Source organism: Spea bombifrons, chromosome 1 (genome assembly GCF_027358695.1).
Source record: "Spea bombifrons isolate aSpeBom1 chromosome 1, aSpeBom1.2.pri, whole genome shotgun sequence".
Lineage (NCBI taxonomy): Eukaryota > Metazoa > Chordata > Amphibia > Anura > Pelobatidae > Spea > Spea bombifrons.
The window spans coordinates 41,062,351-41,080,802 of NC_071087.1; the positions used below are offsets into that span (position 1 = coordinate 41,062,351).

The following is an 18,452-nucleotide window of genomic DNA, read 5'->3' on the forward strand; positions in this document are numbered from 1 at the left end:
TGGGTACGTGAGCATAAGAACTGCACCACGGTGCAACGGAAGAAGATGGCCTAGTCTGATGAATTATGTTTTCTTTAACATCACATAGATGGCCGTGTGTGTCGTTTACCTGGAGAACACATGGCACCACGATGCATCCGATGGAGGCCCCACCTCGCAATTTACAGGACTTAAAGGATCTGCTATCATCCTGATGCCAGATACTACAGCACACCTTCAGAGGTCTAGTGGAGTCCATGTGTCGACGGGTTAGGGCTGTTTTGGCAGCAAAAGGGGGCTCTACCCAACATTAGGTAGGTGGTCATAATGTTTTGGCTGAACGGTGTATATGACCAGCCTCAATTGCCTTATGCTTTTCCTCTATTCTCCTTAAATCTAAGAGTAGTCCAGAAGAAAGTTGTGTCTCAATGCAAATACAACCATGAGTTTTTAGGGTTTGTGATAACATGAGTCTCACCCATTCCTTGTCTATTGCAGGGACAAGAAAGGTGACTAGATCCAGAAAGAACTCTCTGAGACTGTTCTTGACACTTTGCAATAATAGGAGGAGGTTATGTTAAGAAGAACACAGTCTGGAAGTGATTTGTCACATGACATGCAGCCATGTCATTTTACTTGCAACACAAATGTCCTCTCCACGTAACTTGTGACTTGATGATCTGTCTCTTTAGGTACTTATAGCGAGTAATTAGAAGGAGCGGTCTTATAGGTTTTTCATGTTCTTTCAATGTCTGGAAGAGGAATCTATGAAAAGTGCCAGCAGGAGATGCACAAAGCATAAGAATTCTCCGTGTCCCTGTCTTGTTGGTGGGTAAGGACTAAGGTAAGCCCACATCCATACAACTTTATCACAAACTATGCATCAACTTCACCTATCGTGCTTTTTACTCCAGTTGCAAACGATTAAACTGTGTAAACAAGCATTGGGATATATATATGTATATTATATTAGTGTGCAGTAACTTTGTGTCTAATATCTTTGCATTTACATTAGCACAGTATTTAACATTCAACATTTATAAAAGGTTTATTACTCGCTATTCACAACCTCGTCAACATGCGACATTTGATAGGTATCATGGATTGAGCAGCTCCACTAATTATTGGATAATTCTCCTCCAACCTCTATCACACAGATGCTATTTGTGTGGCGGACGAATTGTTCAGTTGATAAAAGGAAATATGAGTGCTATAGCTTCTTCTAAGTAACTGTTTACAACAGCAATGGCTTTGTGTTTTAAATGCTTAATAGGTGGACATATATATATATAATTTATATTTAGTATGTTGAAAAAATCTACAGTATGTAAGATGTTGCTGTACATTTGTAAGTACATACCTTGCTCATAATTAAATCTTGAAAAAGAGCCACAACAGAATACATGCAATTGCAAATTTGTTATTCCCTGTTGTATTAATTTTTTCCCCCCACACAACAGAAGGAACTTTTCAGAAATAAAGACTGACCCTTAACATAAGTACACATGTGGGGAGAGAAAAAAAAAAGGGGAAAATATTTTTATTAAAAAAAAATACCACAATTTTACAATTTCATAGCAAAGCCCTAAGAACACTACATTTTAGTACTGTATATACAACTAAAACCCAGATAATTTACAATTGCATTATTTCTTGATAAAGTGTAGGCTGAAAAAAGCCAAAAAGTTATTCCACTGATAACGTAATGTAGCAGAGGTGGATCGGATGATTTCACTTCAGATACTGTGGTAATCTGAGCAGCAGGGCAAGAGATGCAATACATGGCGGATACCCGAAACTCTTACCTTTCCAAAAACAATTTCATACTTCACAAAAAGTAATTGTCATCAGTGATCGGTATTTAAGATGCACTTACGCTTAATATGCTCTGAATACAATGGGCTCTCCAGTAAAACGCGACTGACTGATGTCATTGGTGTACTGGATTGCTTTAAGTTACTAAGGGGTGAGGACTAAAACAAATCACATTCATCCCCTCCTGGTCATTTATATGATTACTATTTTTTTTTTTTTTTTTTTTAAAGCCGTGCAAGCATTACTTAGTAGATGTTCAAGCTCACACCGCTGATTTACATAATCCTCATCAAATCAATTAAAATACAAATAAAAAAAAAAAAATCACTCTTTAAAGACTTTGCAAATTAGCTTATAAAGAGCACTCTATATATATAGTATCCTAGAATAGCAAACCCTGAAAAATAGCACCCTAGAGACAAAACAAAAACCTCCGTTATCTAGAACCTTCACTTAAAATAGCATATCTTTTTTTTTTAGGCATAAAATGAAATGCATTTTTTTCTTTTTACATACTTCCTGGTAATGATAAATAATGCAACGTCATGACTTGCTTTAAAGCATGTGTTCAAAGGCAACGCTTCCAATTCTTTGCATATTGATTAGGAATGCTCATTTTCTAAACCACTGCTCAAGGTTGCGCACAGGAACTCAACAGCTTTTGTCAACCCTGATAAAATACCCCCCCACACACACACACACACACACACACACACATCAGAAACAGAAGGAAACCTTTGTAAACGTCAAGTCATTCATTCCTAGAGTGTATTATTGATCAAGCTTCCACGGTTGCTGCCAAAGAGCCATGTAGTAAAATACTGCTGTGTTAGCAGGGGCAGAAAACTCGGAGTCGGTTTCTTATGTAGCCGTTTCACGATTGCCTTTAGTGACGGCACCACCTTGGTTGCTTTTGCCACTTTGGTTTTCCTGCTTTGTGTTGACTTTGGGAGGGGAATTGGAGGATCCCTGGGAATGACCGGTTGAAGAGTGTTTAGCGGTTTGAGAAGTCTTTGAAGAGCCGGAGCGGTGCCGTCGTCTGCCTGCATCGTCGCATGTTGAACCCGATGGATGTCTCCTTCGACCCGTTTCTTCAGCTATGGGAGGCTGTAGGCAGACATTGAGGAAAGAATGTTTACTTCACTACATAAGCATGATAAAAAAATAAAATGGTCTAAATCATTTAAAATTCAGTTGGGATCAAAATCCATGGGTCCGGTATAGTCCTCTTTCTTTTACGTAAAACAAGTGCTGTTTTGCTTTGAAACACAACTCTGTGATTTTACTTTGCTGGGTCTGCCGTTTCCCCAATGTTTTATAATCTAGTTGCTGAATTAAATATGCTGCACTTGTACCGCTGGCATGCTAGCATACTAAACCGGCTCATTTACTATCAAGACAAGAGTAGGAGCCCAGAAGCTCTAAAAAGTGTTTCACAACAACAAAGGAAAGAGCTGGGGGTGAGTTAAGAGCTAAATGGAAGCGGTAAGCCTTTTTACGTGCTTGGTCCAGTCACAAAACAGATAAAAATACCAATGTGGGGTAAGGAGTTTATTGCTCAGATTTAAAAACGCTTTATATGAGCACTTTGATTCCACTAGACATACATTAATTATGTAAAACTTACGTCAACTCTGAAGTCCTCTAGCCTCTTAAAGTTGCTCATGTAGTTCTGTAATTTCAGGTCCACAGACATATTCTTGGTTTGCGTATATTTAAGATATGCCCAAAATTTCTCCAGTCCATACAGCTGGCCTAAGCGTGGAAAACAAAGTGAGTAGAAGAAGAAAAAAAATCCATTGCAGAAAATAACCCAGTTTTCAAATTGTCTTGTATTATTACCGCTTTCATAGTCTTTCAGAGTTTCCTCTTGAAAGTCCTTGAATATCTCAGGTCTGAATTTCTTTTCCAACCCATAGCTGTAGAATCTGAAAAGACACTCCAACCCATACCTGCAAGCAAAGGGAAAAAGGAGAATACATACTACAGCAAGTACTATATAAATGCAGGGCAAAACCAATGTATTGAAGGGAAACAAAAACATTAATAGTCAAAAGCTAAAGCACATACATACTATAAGTTAAAATGTTTAAAAGTGACCTGTGGCTGTCACAGATATGTTGAACAGAATGCAGATGTACAGATACAGCGAAACCATTGAGTGTTCCGGGATCTGTCTTCAGTGCAAGGAACTGCCATGGCAGCACACGCTGGTAGGGTCAAGAAGCCTGCAGTCAAATGTCTCCATTTTCCTTATTGCAATTCACGGTCCTAATGTCTGGCAACATCAAGTGAACTCCCTATTGCTTATTTCATAGTATTCTCCAGAAGCAGCTGGCCCATTCTATCAGCAAAATCTCTTGAGAGGAACAAATATATTTATGACCAGTTATGGTCACTCCTTTTGGCTTCTTCTGGCAAATGTTGCATCTGCACCAGTAGATCGTCTGAACGTGGTAGTGATCAAGTGTGAATTCATCTTGACTAGCTCCGACTTTTCATTTTCTACATGCTTTTGAGAGCATGCCTAATGGCTTATAATACGCAAATTTGGGTGCGTTTTCAAGCTCTCCTTGTTTTCCTTGCTTTGTGTATAGCAAAGCTAATGATATCAGATGTAGCAATCTTTAGTTTTATTTCCTGTGATCTTTTTCAAGTCAGAATATTAAATGTTTCTACTTACATGGTGGGGTACTCACCTGTAGTTTTCTTTGGCTTCTTCCAAAGCGAGTTGTCTGAACTCCTCATACATTTTTTTGTTAAAGTGATCTCTGAGAAAGAAGGACCAGAAACGGAAGAGCGTGTTCATCTCCGGGGACTGGCCAACTCCTAAGCGTTTTCTCTCTGCATCCAACGATTAAAGACATTAAATGTAGAAAAACACACTATTGTCTGGATTAAACAAACATACGCTAAACCTAATTTATGTCTGCCTGATTTCTGTGTGGTTGCATATTTGAAGATATAATAAGCTTGAGTAGCACAATCGACACCTAATTAGATAAAAATGGGTGCATAGGTGGCACCTCATACTCCAACGCTAGCTGCCCATGTATGAAATCGCCCTCGAAATCGTAGACTCAAAATACTGTTATGCCGCCTTTCATGCGATTCTTTTTCCAGTTCTTTGTAGAAATGAAATGTGAACAAGTGATAAGCAATCAAGTCTTCCAAACTCACATACTGAAATTATCCATAAAAACTGCATGGAGGTGAGAGAATCCATATAAGCGTCTTAAATTAGGCCACAGGAAGGAGTAAAGAAGGAAAATACATGCACTATAAAACTTCTTGAACTCCTTATTTTGCACATTTTGTATTAAAAAGGATTTTCAGCAGCCAAAAGGTGAATGATATACTGCTGACGAGGTATAGATCAGTTACGGGGATATCATCCAGTGTTTCTTAAAATTGTACGACGACAAGTTGTAGGCGGCAAATACAAATTAGGGCGAGAAGTAACTAACTTTCAGTTTATATGTCAGTCAGTGTAACAAATTTACAGAAGAAATCAGGACACACACAATATTCTCACTCATTTCCTACCGTTTAAGCACTTTCGCCGATATTTATGGTACACTTGCTGAGTAAAACCATTTTCTTTCAAAAGTTCATGGGATGGATGTTGAAATTTTGGCAGAGAATGAGGGGTGCAGCCATAGCTTCCTACAAGCGGTGTACCATCTGAAGGGGAGGCATTCGAACTGCTGCAAGAGGAGAAAGTGTTAAAACTCAAATCCCAGAAATGTTCCTCACCATGGCCTATTTACAATGAACCTGCTTTCAAGACAACAGAGAGCTTTGCCTCCTTATGTAGAATTGACAAACAAAGCCTTTATAAAACCACAGGGCATTTAAATAGCAACTGGTGTGGAATATTCTCCCTTACAGATGACACATGCTTAAAATAAGCCTTAACAACTATATTTGTTACGCAAGCCATGCAACGTATATTATCGCACAGCAAACATGTCACCTGACAGAGGATGTCCTTGGCCTGTGCTCCTTGGAGTCCATCACCCAGCCAATATGATACTCTAAAGGTGGGTTTGAGCTGTGTCGTGTTTTCCTTTTTCTTGGCGTCTACAAATGAAAGCCGTGATACGCGATGCAGGCAGAAAGTTATAAGTTGCACCAAAGAGGAGAATGAAAGAAAAGGAAACATACATTCAGGCAACTGTAGCTTAAATTATTACTATTTAAAAAGTATTTCATTTTTGGCAATATCAGAGTCCGTTACGAATGAAGCTGAACAGGTCAGTTTTGTTTTTTTAGCCAAAAAGCCACACCAGACATTATTAAAATTCACACTTACTTAGCAAGACAAATTTAAGTTTCAATGATAAAATTAGCAGTTAGAATGCATTGAGAGCTGAACACGGCGACTCCGGCATACCTGCACATCTATAGCTTTTGGCTCTTTTACCACGGGGTAAAATCGGGGCGTTTTGGTGGGATCTTGCAAGCGTGGAGTGCGTGGTGTTTTTGGAGTCCTTGGGGGATGGTGTACCGGGGACTCTGGAACATCTGTTGGGATGGGGCACATCATATTTTGAGTCAAAGCACAAAAAACTTTTTTTTTTTTTTTTAAATTATAGAAGGATGTGCAGATTCTAATCACACATCACATTTTTTGTTTGTGTTTTTGAAATTGAGTATAAATATTCACATTTGCTTCACAAGCTTTCTAGGCATGAGGAGGAACCTCTGGAGACATGCATTTCTCTGCCCATGAGTAGGAGCATTCAACAACTTTAAGAGCCACTTACAACCAACGCCCCACAGACTAGACACAGAGGTCCTGTAGGCAAAAATAAAGTCACTAGTTTGCCGCCAATTAAACCAGACAAGATATTTACTCCAAACCATAGGTGGTTTAGAAAATACTACAAGATAAAATCAACGGAGGTTTTCTTCGTAGCCTACGTAGACATCCAGGAATGCTCTCCCACCCGCTGTTCAGGTGTATGATACACCAGGTGCAAACTTACTTTATAGTTATGACCTCACAATAAGGAAGAAACCTGGGAATCATGAAAGAATAACGATCCAACCTCACACATATATATGATTTATATAACCTTTCAATAAATACCTTAATCAAGTCAGCTCTCTCTTGGATGCAACAGTATTACATAAAGTACAAGCATCAATCTAATTGTTCTGCCAACTTATGATGATTGTAACTTAAACATCATGTGCATTTCTAAAGTGGCATTTTATAAACAACTGAAAAAGTAGTCTTAAAAGGGTATAGCCGAGGTTAGAACGCTAAATACCTTGTTGGAAAATGGGTATGTTTGGTGGAGACTCGTCAATAATTTGGTCAGCCTGGGAGTCTGGGGCAAGATGGTCAAATTCCTCTTTGCTGATGAGGTTGAGTTTCTTGAAATTTTCTATTTCCTGCGGTTAAAATGATGGAACATACAATTAATTTCAAAACATCAACAGAACACATAATATAAGGAACACTTACACAAGGCTGGTCTATCTGAGTCGGCAGCATAAAGATTGGTAAGAGGGATAATAACGGCTCAAACCTGTCAGGAACGCTTAGTTATTGATTTGTGCCCCAAGGCAGCCCTTTATAAGGTTTCATATAACCAATGTAAAGGGAAGAAGTAACTGAATAAAATGGCTGCATAACTTAATAGGGGAAATTAATCACGCGTTTATCGTATTTATTTCATATGACCTCTAAAAAAATCTACCGTTCTTAAATGTGACTTTTGGGCAAACTTTTACCATCCCTTTAAATTCGTGCATTTTAGAGGAAAACAGTTACATTAAATTGAGTTATTTGAAAATCATTTGTAATATTAAAAAACAAAAACTAAAATAGTTTCTTTAACGCAAGCAATTGAACAAAGGGCATCATAGTGTAACGTAAATAAAGTACTCAGACAAATGCATACCTTTGACATTAAATAATCCTGTTCACCTACATCCGTCCATAAATCTTGTTCATAATAATATAGCCCGTCGTTGATGACTTTTGCAAGCTCTGAGGTGATTTTTGCCCGTGAAACGTGATTTCCGGTGCGATCTCCACCAGGATGTTTTTTCAGGTGAGGGGGAGTCTGTGTCACAATTATGATCTTGTTTAAGTCTTTGTCGTCAATTTCATAATCAGAGTCGTCATCAGACCAATCAGTAAAGGTATTTTTGCGACCCTCCATATGTTCCATCTCTTCATCGAACATGAAGTCCAGCTCTTCTTGCTCGGGTTCCTCGGGTTGACGTTTAGGAGTTACCTGTGGGGGGGTTACAGCTTCCTGCACAGAAAAAACAGTCATGGCATCAATATAGCAATAACATTTTATGGGTCAGAGTGAGAAGCTGGTGTAAATTCATTCAAAACTTAACACTCGTTGTCATATGACCATCAGGAAACATTGATTGCGACATGGCAATGAACGTGAAATAGTTACCTTTGGCTTCACAGGAGACGCTCTATGTCTTCTTTTAACTTCGATCCACGGCTCAGAGTCCAGCTCTGGTAAGCTTGCGGATAGGCTTTTAGACATGGTTTGTAAATTACTTGGCTCATTTCTTCCATGTTCAAATAGAGCGCTCCCTTTCCTTGGGGAATTTGGTGCTGATCCTAGGGTTTGAAATATATTAACTATGACTTAATTTGATACCAAATGAAGAAAGAAAGAAAGAAAGAAAGAAAGAAAGAAAGAAAGAAAGAAAGAAAGAAAGAAAGAAAGAAAGAAAGAAAGAAAGAAAAAAAAATGACAAACCAGGCATTTTCACAGAAAGATTCAGAAGTAACCTGGAAAAGCAATTGGTATTGTAATATCAGAAAGAAGCAAACACACCAAAACATTATGTAGCATGAAGACGTTAAAAGGGAGGCCCCATCAACGTGTTTATTACTAGAATCAGATTAAAACCAATTATGCCGTTTTCTAGTTTTAAACAGTTCTAGTTTTTCACACAATCGCATTTTAGCCATTTGTATGCATCCAACTCTGTTATCCTAACCCAATCTACTAGACAAACTGGCTCCTTAGTCAATGGCTCATTGTTAATCATTCAGGGAGACTGATGGAAGTCTAGAGAGAAAGGAATACCCAGCATTGCTATAAAGAAATCAAGTGTTGTGATATTTTGGGTGACTTTCCCTGTTCAAATACAACAAACACTGACAGTAATGGCAGCCTCCAGGTCTGCTGATAAAGGATGTACATTGAAACAAAGCAATGACATTAATTACTGCATTTAGCACTGTGTTTTATAATCAATATTAACATGCCATATACAGGACTAGGCAACTCCCAACAAAAGTGCATACGGTAAAATGTAAAGCTCAAGGGGCACAAGTCTGCCAAAGTTTTGGGGTGTCTGCCGATTTCAAGAATAAAAACATGTAATAAAGACTTCATAAGTCATCGTAAAAACTCGACGTGCTTGCCACTGATGAAGAAAAAGACAAAATACAATATAATAATAATTGAAAGGGAAACAATAAAAGTAACACATGTAAATGTACTTCAATGCATACGCAAGAGTCCCACCTGTGTGAGAGTCTGGAGCTCTTCGAGGAATGAATTCGGGGCAGTTGAGTAGTCTACAGAAGTCACTCTGAGAAAGGTTTAAAACAGGAGCACCAGGAATAGGCCATTTTTCTGGATCCACTTTCCTTCTTATCTTCTGATCTATGATTTCCACCTCTTTACTTTCCTTTAAAGCCTGTAATAAAAACTCAGCTGACTTTATTGAATGCTTTAAAACGCAAAGAGCATGGTTAGTGCGTTTAACTCCTACACAGAATACGGGGATACCAAAGATGCAATAGCATGAAGAATTAGGGATTTTATAAAAAAAGGTGACCTAATGAGTTTCACGGCAAAGACCACCTACTCCCCCCTTCATCATATTTCCAACGGGAATGCTGGGGGTCAGGGCACATCCCCATGGAAGGCTGACAAACTTTCCAGTTTTGCTACAGTTACAGTTCACTATTTAACTAGGGAAACACATACTATATAATGCAGAATATGTAAGCACCCCCTCATTATTTTCATGAGGCTAAACATAGATACAGAGTCGCATCTATGACCTTACCTCACAGATGAGACCGACATCCGTGGTCAGCAAGCGAACGCGGTGAAAGCTGGCAATGAGACTAACAGGCAAAAATCCCTGCGGGTCCATTTTTCTCCTGAGAAAGAAGTCCCTCTCTAAATTTTCCAAGCTGAAGTAATACTCACTAAAATGGAAACCATAAAAGAAGACTTTGTAAAAGGAGCATTTTCAATGGAAGTCAGTATACGAATGTCCATCAGGAACTATACTGCGAGCAATGTTATACTCACATTTGGTGCTTGACATACTCCTTGAGTAAACCTTCATCCACTGGATACATGTGCAACCTATTCCCATCATCGTAATAGTACACCATGTTTGCATTGCTGGTATCAAGTTCAGAAGGAACCACAGACCCCTGGTGCTCATCTCTGCTGTACGAATACCCATAGTGAACTATTAAGAAAATGCAGTAACATTAGGACATACAGATCACCTGCTTCTTTATTATTTAAACACAAGCTATACAGCCTTACTACTATATTAAAGTTATTCTCAAATCATTGCTGCATTCAGAGTAACTTGTACTCAGCGGTCGCCAAACACCTAGCCAATGTTGTACACCTAATTCACTAGAAGCCTATTCAAACGAATATAGGTTTGATTATACGAACAAAATGAAGGAGTAAACATACGTCATTAGATATTCAATAGCCATATCATTACACAGCAATGCTTCTAATTTATAAATTGTAAAGCTTTGGCTGCCTTAGCCAAGAAAAACATACCTCCTCTTCCACGACCTCTTCCCCTGCCTCTTCCTCTGCCTCGGCTGCTTCCTCGGACGCTTCCACCTTCGCTTCGTGTGCTTGATACTTCATCCAAGTCATCCTTTCTGTCCCGACGCCAACCTTAACCAATGACATGATTTGTAATTCAGCTCTCACCTTGTTTTACATTTTAGGTCACGGATAGTTAAGAAATAGCTTTCCAGCTGCTTGTTAGCTACACGTCATGATGCTCAGCTTGCATCCCAAGTGAAAGTAGTAACATTAGCAAATCCAAGCATAGTGATGGTTGCAGTTCCAAAGGCACAGAACAGCCCATGTGATTAAATGCTGTATAAGCTGACATAGTAAAATCTGCATACACTTACTTTGGGGGTAATCCCCTCGCTTGTAGGTGGATCTTTTCGATTCTGGTGATTGTGATCCCGTGTGATGTCCTTGCTTTTCCTGCTCGTTTTCGAGTTGTAACGGAACCCATTTTTGCTTGCCAACTGGAATAGATTATTTGAATGGGTTACTTTTCTCCTTTTATACAATTCAGTGACATTCCCTTGGCTGATGCACAATGACCATACCCCCTAAGAAAAAAGTGTAGTTACACTAAAACAAGACCATCCCTATTTCTTAAAATACATAATAGTCTATTAAACATTCTGGAGAAATGAGAAAGGATGAAATGATTGGAATGGATGTGAAACATGCCAATTTGAATACAAACCTCTCTTCTTTAATGCCGCTGACCAGGTATTATCCTTGTGCCCTGCGTGCTCCACATGGTCATTCAGCTCACAGTTCTCCTTACTCTCGATGCCGCTTTTCACTTCTGCGTCATTCCCCACCGGTTTATGGTTTGGAAGACTTGCAGGATGTCGGTGCTAAATACAAAAGATATGAACATTGTTTCCTTAGATAAAGCAAGCTACAATATATCTAGCACTTACTCACCAAAAAGCCACTTTTCCCTTTAAACAGGCTTTTTGCATAAGAGTGTTTTGTACTCACATCTTGGGTTGCAGTTTCACCAGGTGTTGGCCAGTTTGTGATGTCATTAAAGTCACTAGACTGGGAGAAAAGGAAACAAAATCACATATTAGGATGCACAGGAGAAAATATTCCATGGTTTGGCATCACAGATCAAACCCTTCAAATGTGAATACCATGTGAAACGACACTAAGAGATTTAGGAAGGTAACAGAGGTCAGTGGTTTACCTCCTAACCAGATTGTAAAAAGCATTTCAATTGTATGTGTATACATATATATAGCTTTAACTCTCTCACTTGACTACTTATTAATAAAGGACCACTGTTAAAGGCTAAGCCGGCCCTGTATAATTGAATGTATCCATTATACAGGGTCAGGCACACTTAGTGCAGAAGAAGCTCACTAAGGTTGGCCCTTCGTGTTCTATAGCACAGTCAGAGTTCAAACCTTGACCCCTACTTGACATTAACACATTGTTGAGCGTTTAGGTGTAAGATCGGGCACCTGGCTGCTTTCAGAAGACGCTCCTCTATTAAGGAATAACAGCGGGAAGCATCTAAATACGAATGATGTGGACCATCTTGTAAAAGTTTCCCCAGAAAATCAAATGTGGAAGAAAGTATTTAAAGCGAGTAGAATGGTCATATACAGTAAGTGATTGTTACCTTTTTTTGCGTAGGTTTTCCTGCCTTTATAATTTTGGTGGAACATGGCACACCTAAAAACAAAATATATTTTATTGGCAAAGATAGCAAAATGAATGTAGTTTAAGGCAACTGGTATAAAAAAAAAAAAAGCACACTTTCCTTAACAGTAACTCTCGTGATGTCTCAATTACAACTAAAATCGCAAGCTGTCTCCTTTGTGTGTTAAAACGAAGGCGTTTTACACGAGGTGTTTTATACACTGCAGAAAACTTGAATACACACAAATACTCCCTAATAGAAGAACAAGATCAAAAACATGTAACCGGAAGTATTAGAGTGGGTAGGTGCATGGCACCCAGGCCTCCAGTAACTGAGGTGCCCATTGGGGTCAAGTATGTGGCACCGCAGTAGTAGGGCTACGCTACGTGGTGGCCAGATAGTCAGAGCTAGGAAAACCCCATTTTATATTGAACTCCAAGCTAGCATCAAAATGCTATATAAGTGTATCCAGCCTTGGCCTGAATCATAAATAGCCGGTTGGTAGCAACGTTTCCGGTTAGGTTGCATAGTGAAGAAAGTTGTCACAGCCATGGAATATCTCTGTGTTCACAAGTGAAGCAGGTTGTGACACTTTTCAAAAGTAGTGATAATACTGGGAGCGCAAACATTATGTTGGCTCCGGTTACCATTTACAAAAATAGCTCTTACATTAGATGTACATTAGATCATCTCAAAGAGCCTACACACAGAAAAATGGGTTATTCACAAAACTGTGCTAAGTTATGATTGTTCTGCTAAACAATACTGGTGGCAATAGTATCAAAGGATTACTGCCTTATTTTTATTCCAATGCAAGTGTTGAGCACTGTGCTAGGAAAGGCGGGAGAAGACACCACATTTGGGGATTAAGTTCTTCTAGGATCATCAGCTTGGTGAAGGTTTCTACACCACTGCGAATAAGCTATAATGATCCAAAATGCCCAACGCTCAGCTACAGATCTGTGAGAATCTTGCCCTGAGTAACTTTTTTTGTGTGAAAATCCAAAACAAAAAGTGATCATTGGGTTTAACCTGAGAATAAGCTCATGAATTTGACAAACTTGATGGGCAGTGTCTACATTGACAGTCAAATGCCATATTCAACTACCTGAGACAACTGGTTTAGAATATCTTTTTCACATTTGTCCGAATTGAAATAAATACACGTTAAAATACTTCAATACAGATAAATTAGGAAACCCCAAGCCTCCCCTTGCTCTGCCAAGCATTTGTATAAAATACGCAGAGCCCTTTGGAGCCAGCCCCTGTAGGTTGGGTGCAATTAGTCGGTTCTGCAGGCTTGTGTGCACTGGCATTTTATCCATCAGAATAAAGGTTTCTTCATAAATCCCGGCCCAGGGTCGCTGGTTTTAAAAGAAATAAAGCTACCGTTTGAAATATATAAATAAAAACCAATAAACTAGAGAAGACATATAACGTGTTATATTCTAGGAGTACAAGTTACCCTGCAGCCGTTCACAATTCTTATCTCGCTAGTCCTTTTTGAATATATATTTTATCTACAAAAAATGTACTGCAGCCAGAAATAGGAGGGCATCATATTCTTTTAATTTGCTGAAAACGCCTCTTTAGCCAATCGCCGGCTGGTAAACAAACGTATGATCATCTGGAGGAGGCAATGCATACGTTCGATAATTTTCTTTTTTTTAATTATATATTTTTTTTATTTTATTATTTTTTGGGAGGCAGGTAGGAATTAATCTCAAGTGGGAAATGTATTATTAGAGAACATCAAAATATTCAATTGTGGTTTCTTGCTTTGGACCGGTTCATAAATTAATATATTCAGCTAGAGATATTTACCAAGTTGCCCATTGTTTTCAGAAAAATTCTATCAATATTTGCAATACTGTTGATTAAAGCAAATAACCAAAGCAATCGCAAATGGAGTAGTCAACTACTGCCCTCTGATGCACAGTAACAGTGTCTCTTCTGAAAACCAAAAAAAAGCACTTTTATATGCAGGAATTCCAGCTTTTGGAGCTACCACAATTTAAATAATAACACCCCAACAGTATGACTCATTCTGATTGTAGTCAACTCAGCGGTGAAGAACACGGTTACTCAGCAATGTTATTACTACTCCCCTGAAGCCAGGAATTGCGACCTTGCTGGTACAGGTACCACATGGTCCAAAGTGTGCTTTACTTGGTTTACAGAACCAGTGGAATGACCGGTAGAAGGTATTTGTCTTGGCAGATATTTTGGCGTGGAAGCATACAGTAAGTAAATTAAGCCTCAGCAGAAAATAGAGTTGGCTCGTAGTCATGAACAGGGCTGGAAAATGCCACCTGACTTTGGCAGGAACAACACTCAAGAAACACTGGGGTTTTGATGTATCTCTTGGACTTGTAAGAATATAAAAAGAGGCATATGCAGTGAACACAATGCTAGCAAGGCATCTCCAGCATCTTGACACTAAAGCCAAATGCAGTATGCATTACCGCGATACATTATTCCCACCCAGAGACCATTCATAGAGTACACGGTAGATGCAACACAACGAATGCAGGGTATACGGTCAACATCAAGCAGACTTTTTCAGGGTTGACTACTCTATAAACAAGCACGTAAACACTGGAAGTCAACATTTCTTCGAAAAAGTAAGCATCCTCATATGTAAATAAGGATACCTATTGAATGTAGCGGTGAGATGGGTTGCGACTGGAATATAATACCTACTTCTTGGTTCGTGACCACCAGTGTTGTGGACATTATTAGTAGACGTCAGACCATGCTTCTTCGCCCAGGGGTTGGTTTTTGGCAGTGGAGCATCAATACGCTGGACCAGAGGAGCACTCAGCTGGTCATTCTCTTTGTTGCACGTCATCTCCCGTCTTTCTTGGTGCGTATTCTTCAACGCGTGCACCTCAGAACCACGACCGTCGCTGCTTTCAACATCCATCGGATCAGTACCAGGGTTTACAGCAAGCGGATCACGCACCTCGGACGCCATTTCTAGAGCACAGGGATCTGCGTATTATGTGAACTACGTAGCAGCAAAGGAATAATGTATTTCGATAGTTTGTTACTTAGAAGCATCCGATACCTAAGTTACAACAAACCAGAGCTAAGCACTAAGCTACACTAGAATAACGTGCATGCTGTAGATGGTAAAAAGAAATCGGACCGGTATTTTGGCTGCCAGTACAAGTAGGCTGTAAATGTGTCACACTCACGCTAATCAAGTACACACAGGCAAAATATAAAACTCACATGTGACTGTATAGTTTGGCGGCGGCAGCAGCGATACAAGATCCAACTTGATCCAGTGGATGAAAGAGGCTTGTTAGCGTGTTTGTTGAAACATATCGGTAATACTGTTTTCATACAATTCCACGCAGAGAATCCTGTGCGCACAGGACGGCCACAGTCTCGGTGAAAGCGTAAGGTTACACTGTACTCTTGCTATCATCAGCAGCATGTGTGCTGAGCTATATATAGATTACACCATGTAAGCATGTGCGGGGAGACACTGTATGGAGTTTGTATGTACAGGGCTATGCTTGCACTATAAAGTGTGCCAAGGGCCAGTGATCTAGATCGTGTTGTGTGCACAGTGTATGTGGGGCAGCATGCTGTGTGTGTGTAGGCAGGGTGATTGTGAACAGTGTCTTGCTTGCACTTGTTTGTGTTGTAGTGTTCCGTATGCACAAGGGGAGAGTTGTGTCCTGCTCAACAGCTGCTCAGGTTACAGGAACACAACTGGGGAGGAGGGGCTGCACCAACACAACGAATACACAAAAAATAGCTCGAACCGCAACTCTATAAAGCTCCACAAAGCCACACTAGCGTAATAAGTGTGCACCAACACGAGATATCACAACAGACACCCGCGCATGGGGACACACGCGACACACTCGACATTCACACTCCCGAGCAGCCAGCACTAAATGTAAGACATACCCACTCCTCCTCAAACACTGGCAGCGGGAACAGAGAGGAGAGTACCCGGCCAGCAGATACACTACACCCGGACGGCGGCCTGTGTATGAATGTTATAGCAGTTCCTGTGTTCTGGGTGCAGGTCGTTACCCTGACGTTCTGTGCGCGCTCCCGATACGAGTCCTTCTTGGGGAGGGGCGTTTATTTACTTGGTAGACGTGCGCGCTCTCGGGTCCCGCCCCTTCGCGTGGACGCGAGCTGCTGGGCGCGAGCAGAACTGGGCTTCCTGTGGGGTTTCGTAAACAGGCGGGGTGATAGTAATGGGAGGATGAGAGCCCATATTATTGGTATTGTAGTTAGACGGAAAATGCCACATCTCATGACCTCATTATTTTTTGTATTTGAAAATATTTTATAATTACAAAAAAGGTTAAACAGGTAAAAATACCTGGTTACATACATTAGATATTACTGCAGCTAGGGTATCTACATCAGCAATGTTTTCCAAAGACACATATCATTTTTACATATTGCTGACCAGTCCAGACAGAGTGTTGCCCTGCAGTATGCAGTATGGAGAATGTATAAACTCACTAATTGGTTCAATTCAATGAGTTTATACATCCCACATACTTCAGGGCAGGACTTTACCTGTGCTGTGAACAGTATGAAAAACTATGTGGTCATCCTAACTGTAGCGCAGAAACAAAACGCATCATCAGTACAATCACATAAGAGTGCTGCGACACGTAGCGGGGTAATTCACGTACAATGCTGATCATCAGGAAGCATCATACCAGTACAATTCCAGTCATGGCACGTATGGTTTAGTGCATTGGAGACAGAGCTGGGGAAATGGGGAGGTGTTGTGACTGGGGTGGGTGAAGGGAGTGGGCTCCGGGTGAGGTGGGGGAAAAAACAAAGGCTGTTGAGGATGGGAGTGGGACTCGTCCTCTTCCTCTAGACTGTCCATAAGTAGTCCCTCAGCAGGCTGTGGATACACCGGTAGCAGTCACAGACTGTCACCTTCTCCCTCCTCAACACCTGACTGTCAGAATATACACATATGCTTTACCCTCAGAAGTGCTTGCCCATAAACACACGTCTACACACACACACACACAGGCATTGGCACTCTCTCACAATTTCTCCACATCTCCCCCTCCTTTCTTGTTACCTCCTTTCTCTTTATCTTTCCTCTTCTCTTTGATCCTCCTAAATTCGTATAATCACTTTTATTTCTCAGCTCTCTCATTTATATCTTCCCACCTCTTTTCTCTTTATTGTTCCTCTTTTTCGTTCTCTCTTCTCTCTATTTCTTCTCTTCTTTTTGCTCCTCCTTCACATTTTCTCTTTTCCTTTCTATCGCTGTTTTTTTTCTCCCCTTTCCCCTCTTTGTTCTGTTTATGTCCCCACCGTTTCTCTTTACCTCACCATTGATTTCCCTATCTCTCCTTTTTCTGTTTATCTGCTCTAATTTTTTTGTCTTCACTCTTATCTCATCTCTTTCTCTTCCTTTTATCGCTCCTCGATCCTCCTCTTTTGATCCCCTTCTCATTATTTCTCCTCTTTCATTTCATTCTCTTTATCCCTCTTTATTGCTCTTTTCTTTTTATCTCTTTGTTTTACTAAGCTTCCCACATTTTTTTGTCATGCCCCCTTTTCTCTCTCCCCTGCCTCTTTATGCTGTTCCCACACAAATCTCGTAGTACTGCCACCACTGCAAACAAGGTTAACAATTATCACTTTTCTTTGTCCCTATATTATCCATGGATCCCTTTAGGGCAAATATCCCCTGTACTAGACAGCCCTCCAACAAAGTCCAGGAGAGAGGTGCAATAGCCAGGTCACAGCTCATGGGCAGCTGTTTTGTCCTTAATGGGACTCATCAGGATGAGGTTAGAAACTGGCTATAAGCAACACGCCACTATCCAACTTTTACTCCGTATTTTTATTCTACATTTATAGTAGTAGAGAAAGGTAAGTGCAGTCACCCTGGTAATACCCTGTATACAGCGGGGAAGGTCTGGGACAGGTGTCTTTACTCCTCCTGTGATGCCACCTGACAGGAATCATAGTAGTAGGGGGGGCGCTGGAGAAATTCATATTAATTCAAAATCATTAATGGCTTATAACCAAGAATCGACCATCATCAAAGTTTCGAAAGAAAATCAAGGTACATTGGATAGAACACAGCAGGCCTGTTAGAGGGATTTGTAAAGCTGTTGAGGGGTAGATTACACTTCAAATTGTTGTCAGTG

General features: G+C 40.1%; 1 protein-coding gene across 1 annotated transcript; it reads right to left on the reverse strand.

The window, feature by feature from the left end:
- Positions 1-2,409: 2,409 nt before the first annotated feature.
- On the reverse strand, positions 2,410-16,366 carry LARP1B (La ribonucleoprotein 1B). Its single transcript, XM_053461330.1, has 20 exons — positions 16,213-16,366; positions 14,989-15,295; positions 12,265-12,317; positions 11,619-11,678; positions 11,335-11,491; positions 10,985-11,107; positions 10,617-10,739; positions 10,119-10,284; positions 9,868-10,012; positions 9,318-9,492; positions 8,226-8,398; positions 7,710-8,069; positions 7,074-7,197; positions 6,191-6,321; positions 5,771-5,877; positions 5,341-5,501; positions 4,494-4,638; positions 3,637-3,746; positions 3,422-3,549; positions 2,410-2,901 (listed from the first exon to the last, which is right to left on the reverse strand). The coding sequence occupies exons 2-20, from the start codon at positions 15,260-15,262 to the stop codon at positions 2,656-2,658; spliced, it is 2,961 nt and encodes a 986-aa protein (XP_053317305.1). The 5' UTR covers positions 15,263-15,295; positions 16,213-16,366; the 3' UTR covers positions 2,410-2,655.
- Between the last annotated feature and the right edge of the window lie 2,086 nt (positions 16,367-18,452).

Bases quoted from the DNA above. Each gene is read 5' to 3' on its own strand.
- LARP1B (XM_053461330.1), bottom strand. From the start codon at position 15,262: ATGGCGTCCGAGGTGCGTGATCCGCTTGCTGTAAACCCTGGTACTGAT. The intron at 5,502-5,770 runs GTGACATGTTTG...CTCCTCTTGCAG, and splicing joins CCAAGGACATCCTCTGTCAG to CAGTTCGAATGCCTCCCCTT. The intron at 4,639-5,340 runs GTAGGAAATGAG...CGTTGGATGCAG, and splicing joins TCGGCGAAAGTGCTTAAACG to AGAGAAAACGCTTAGGAGTT.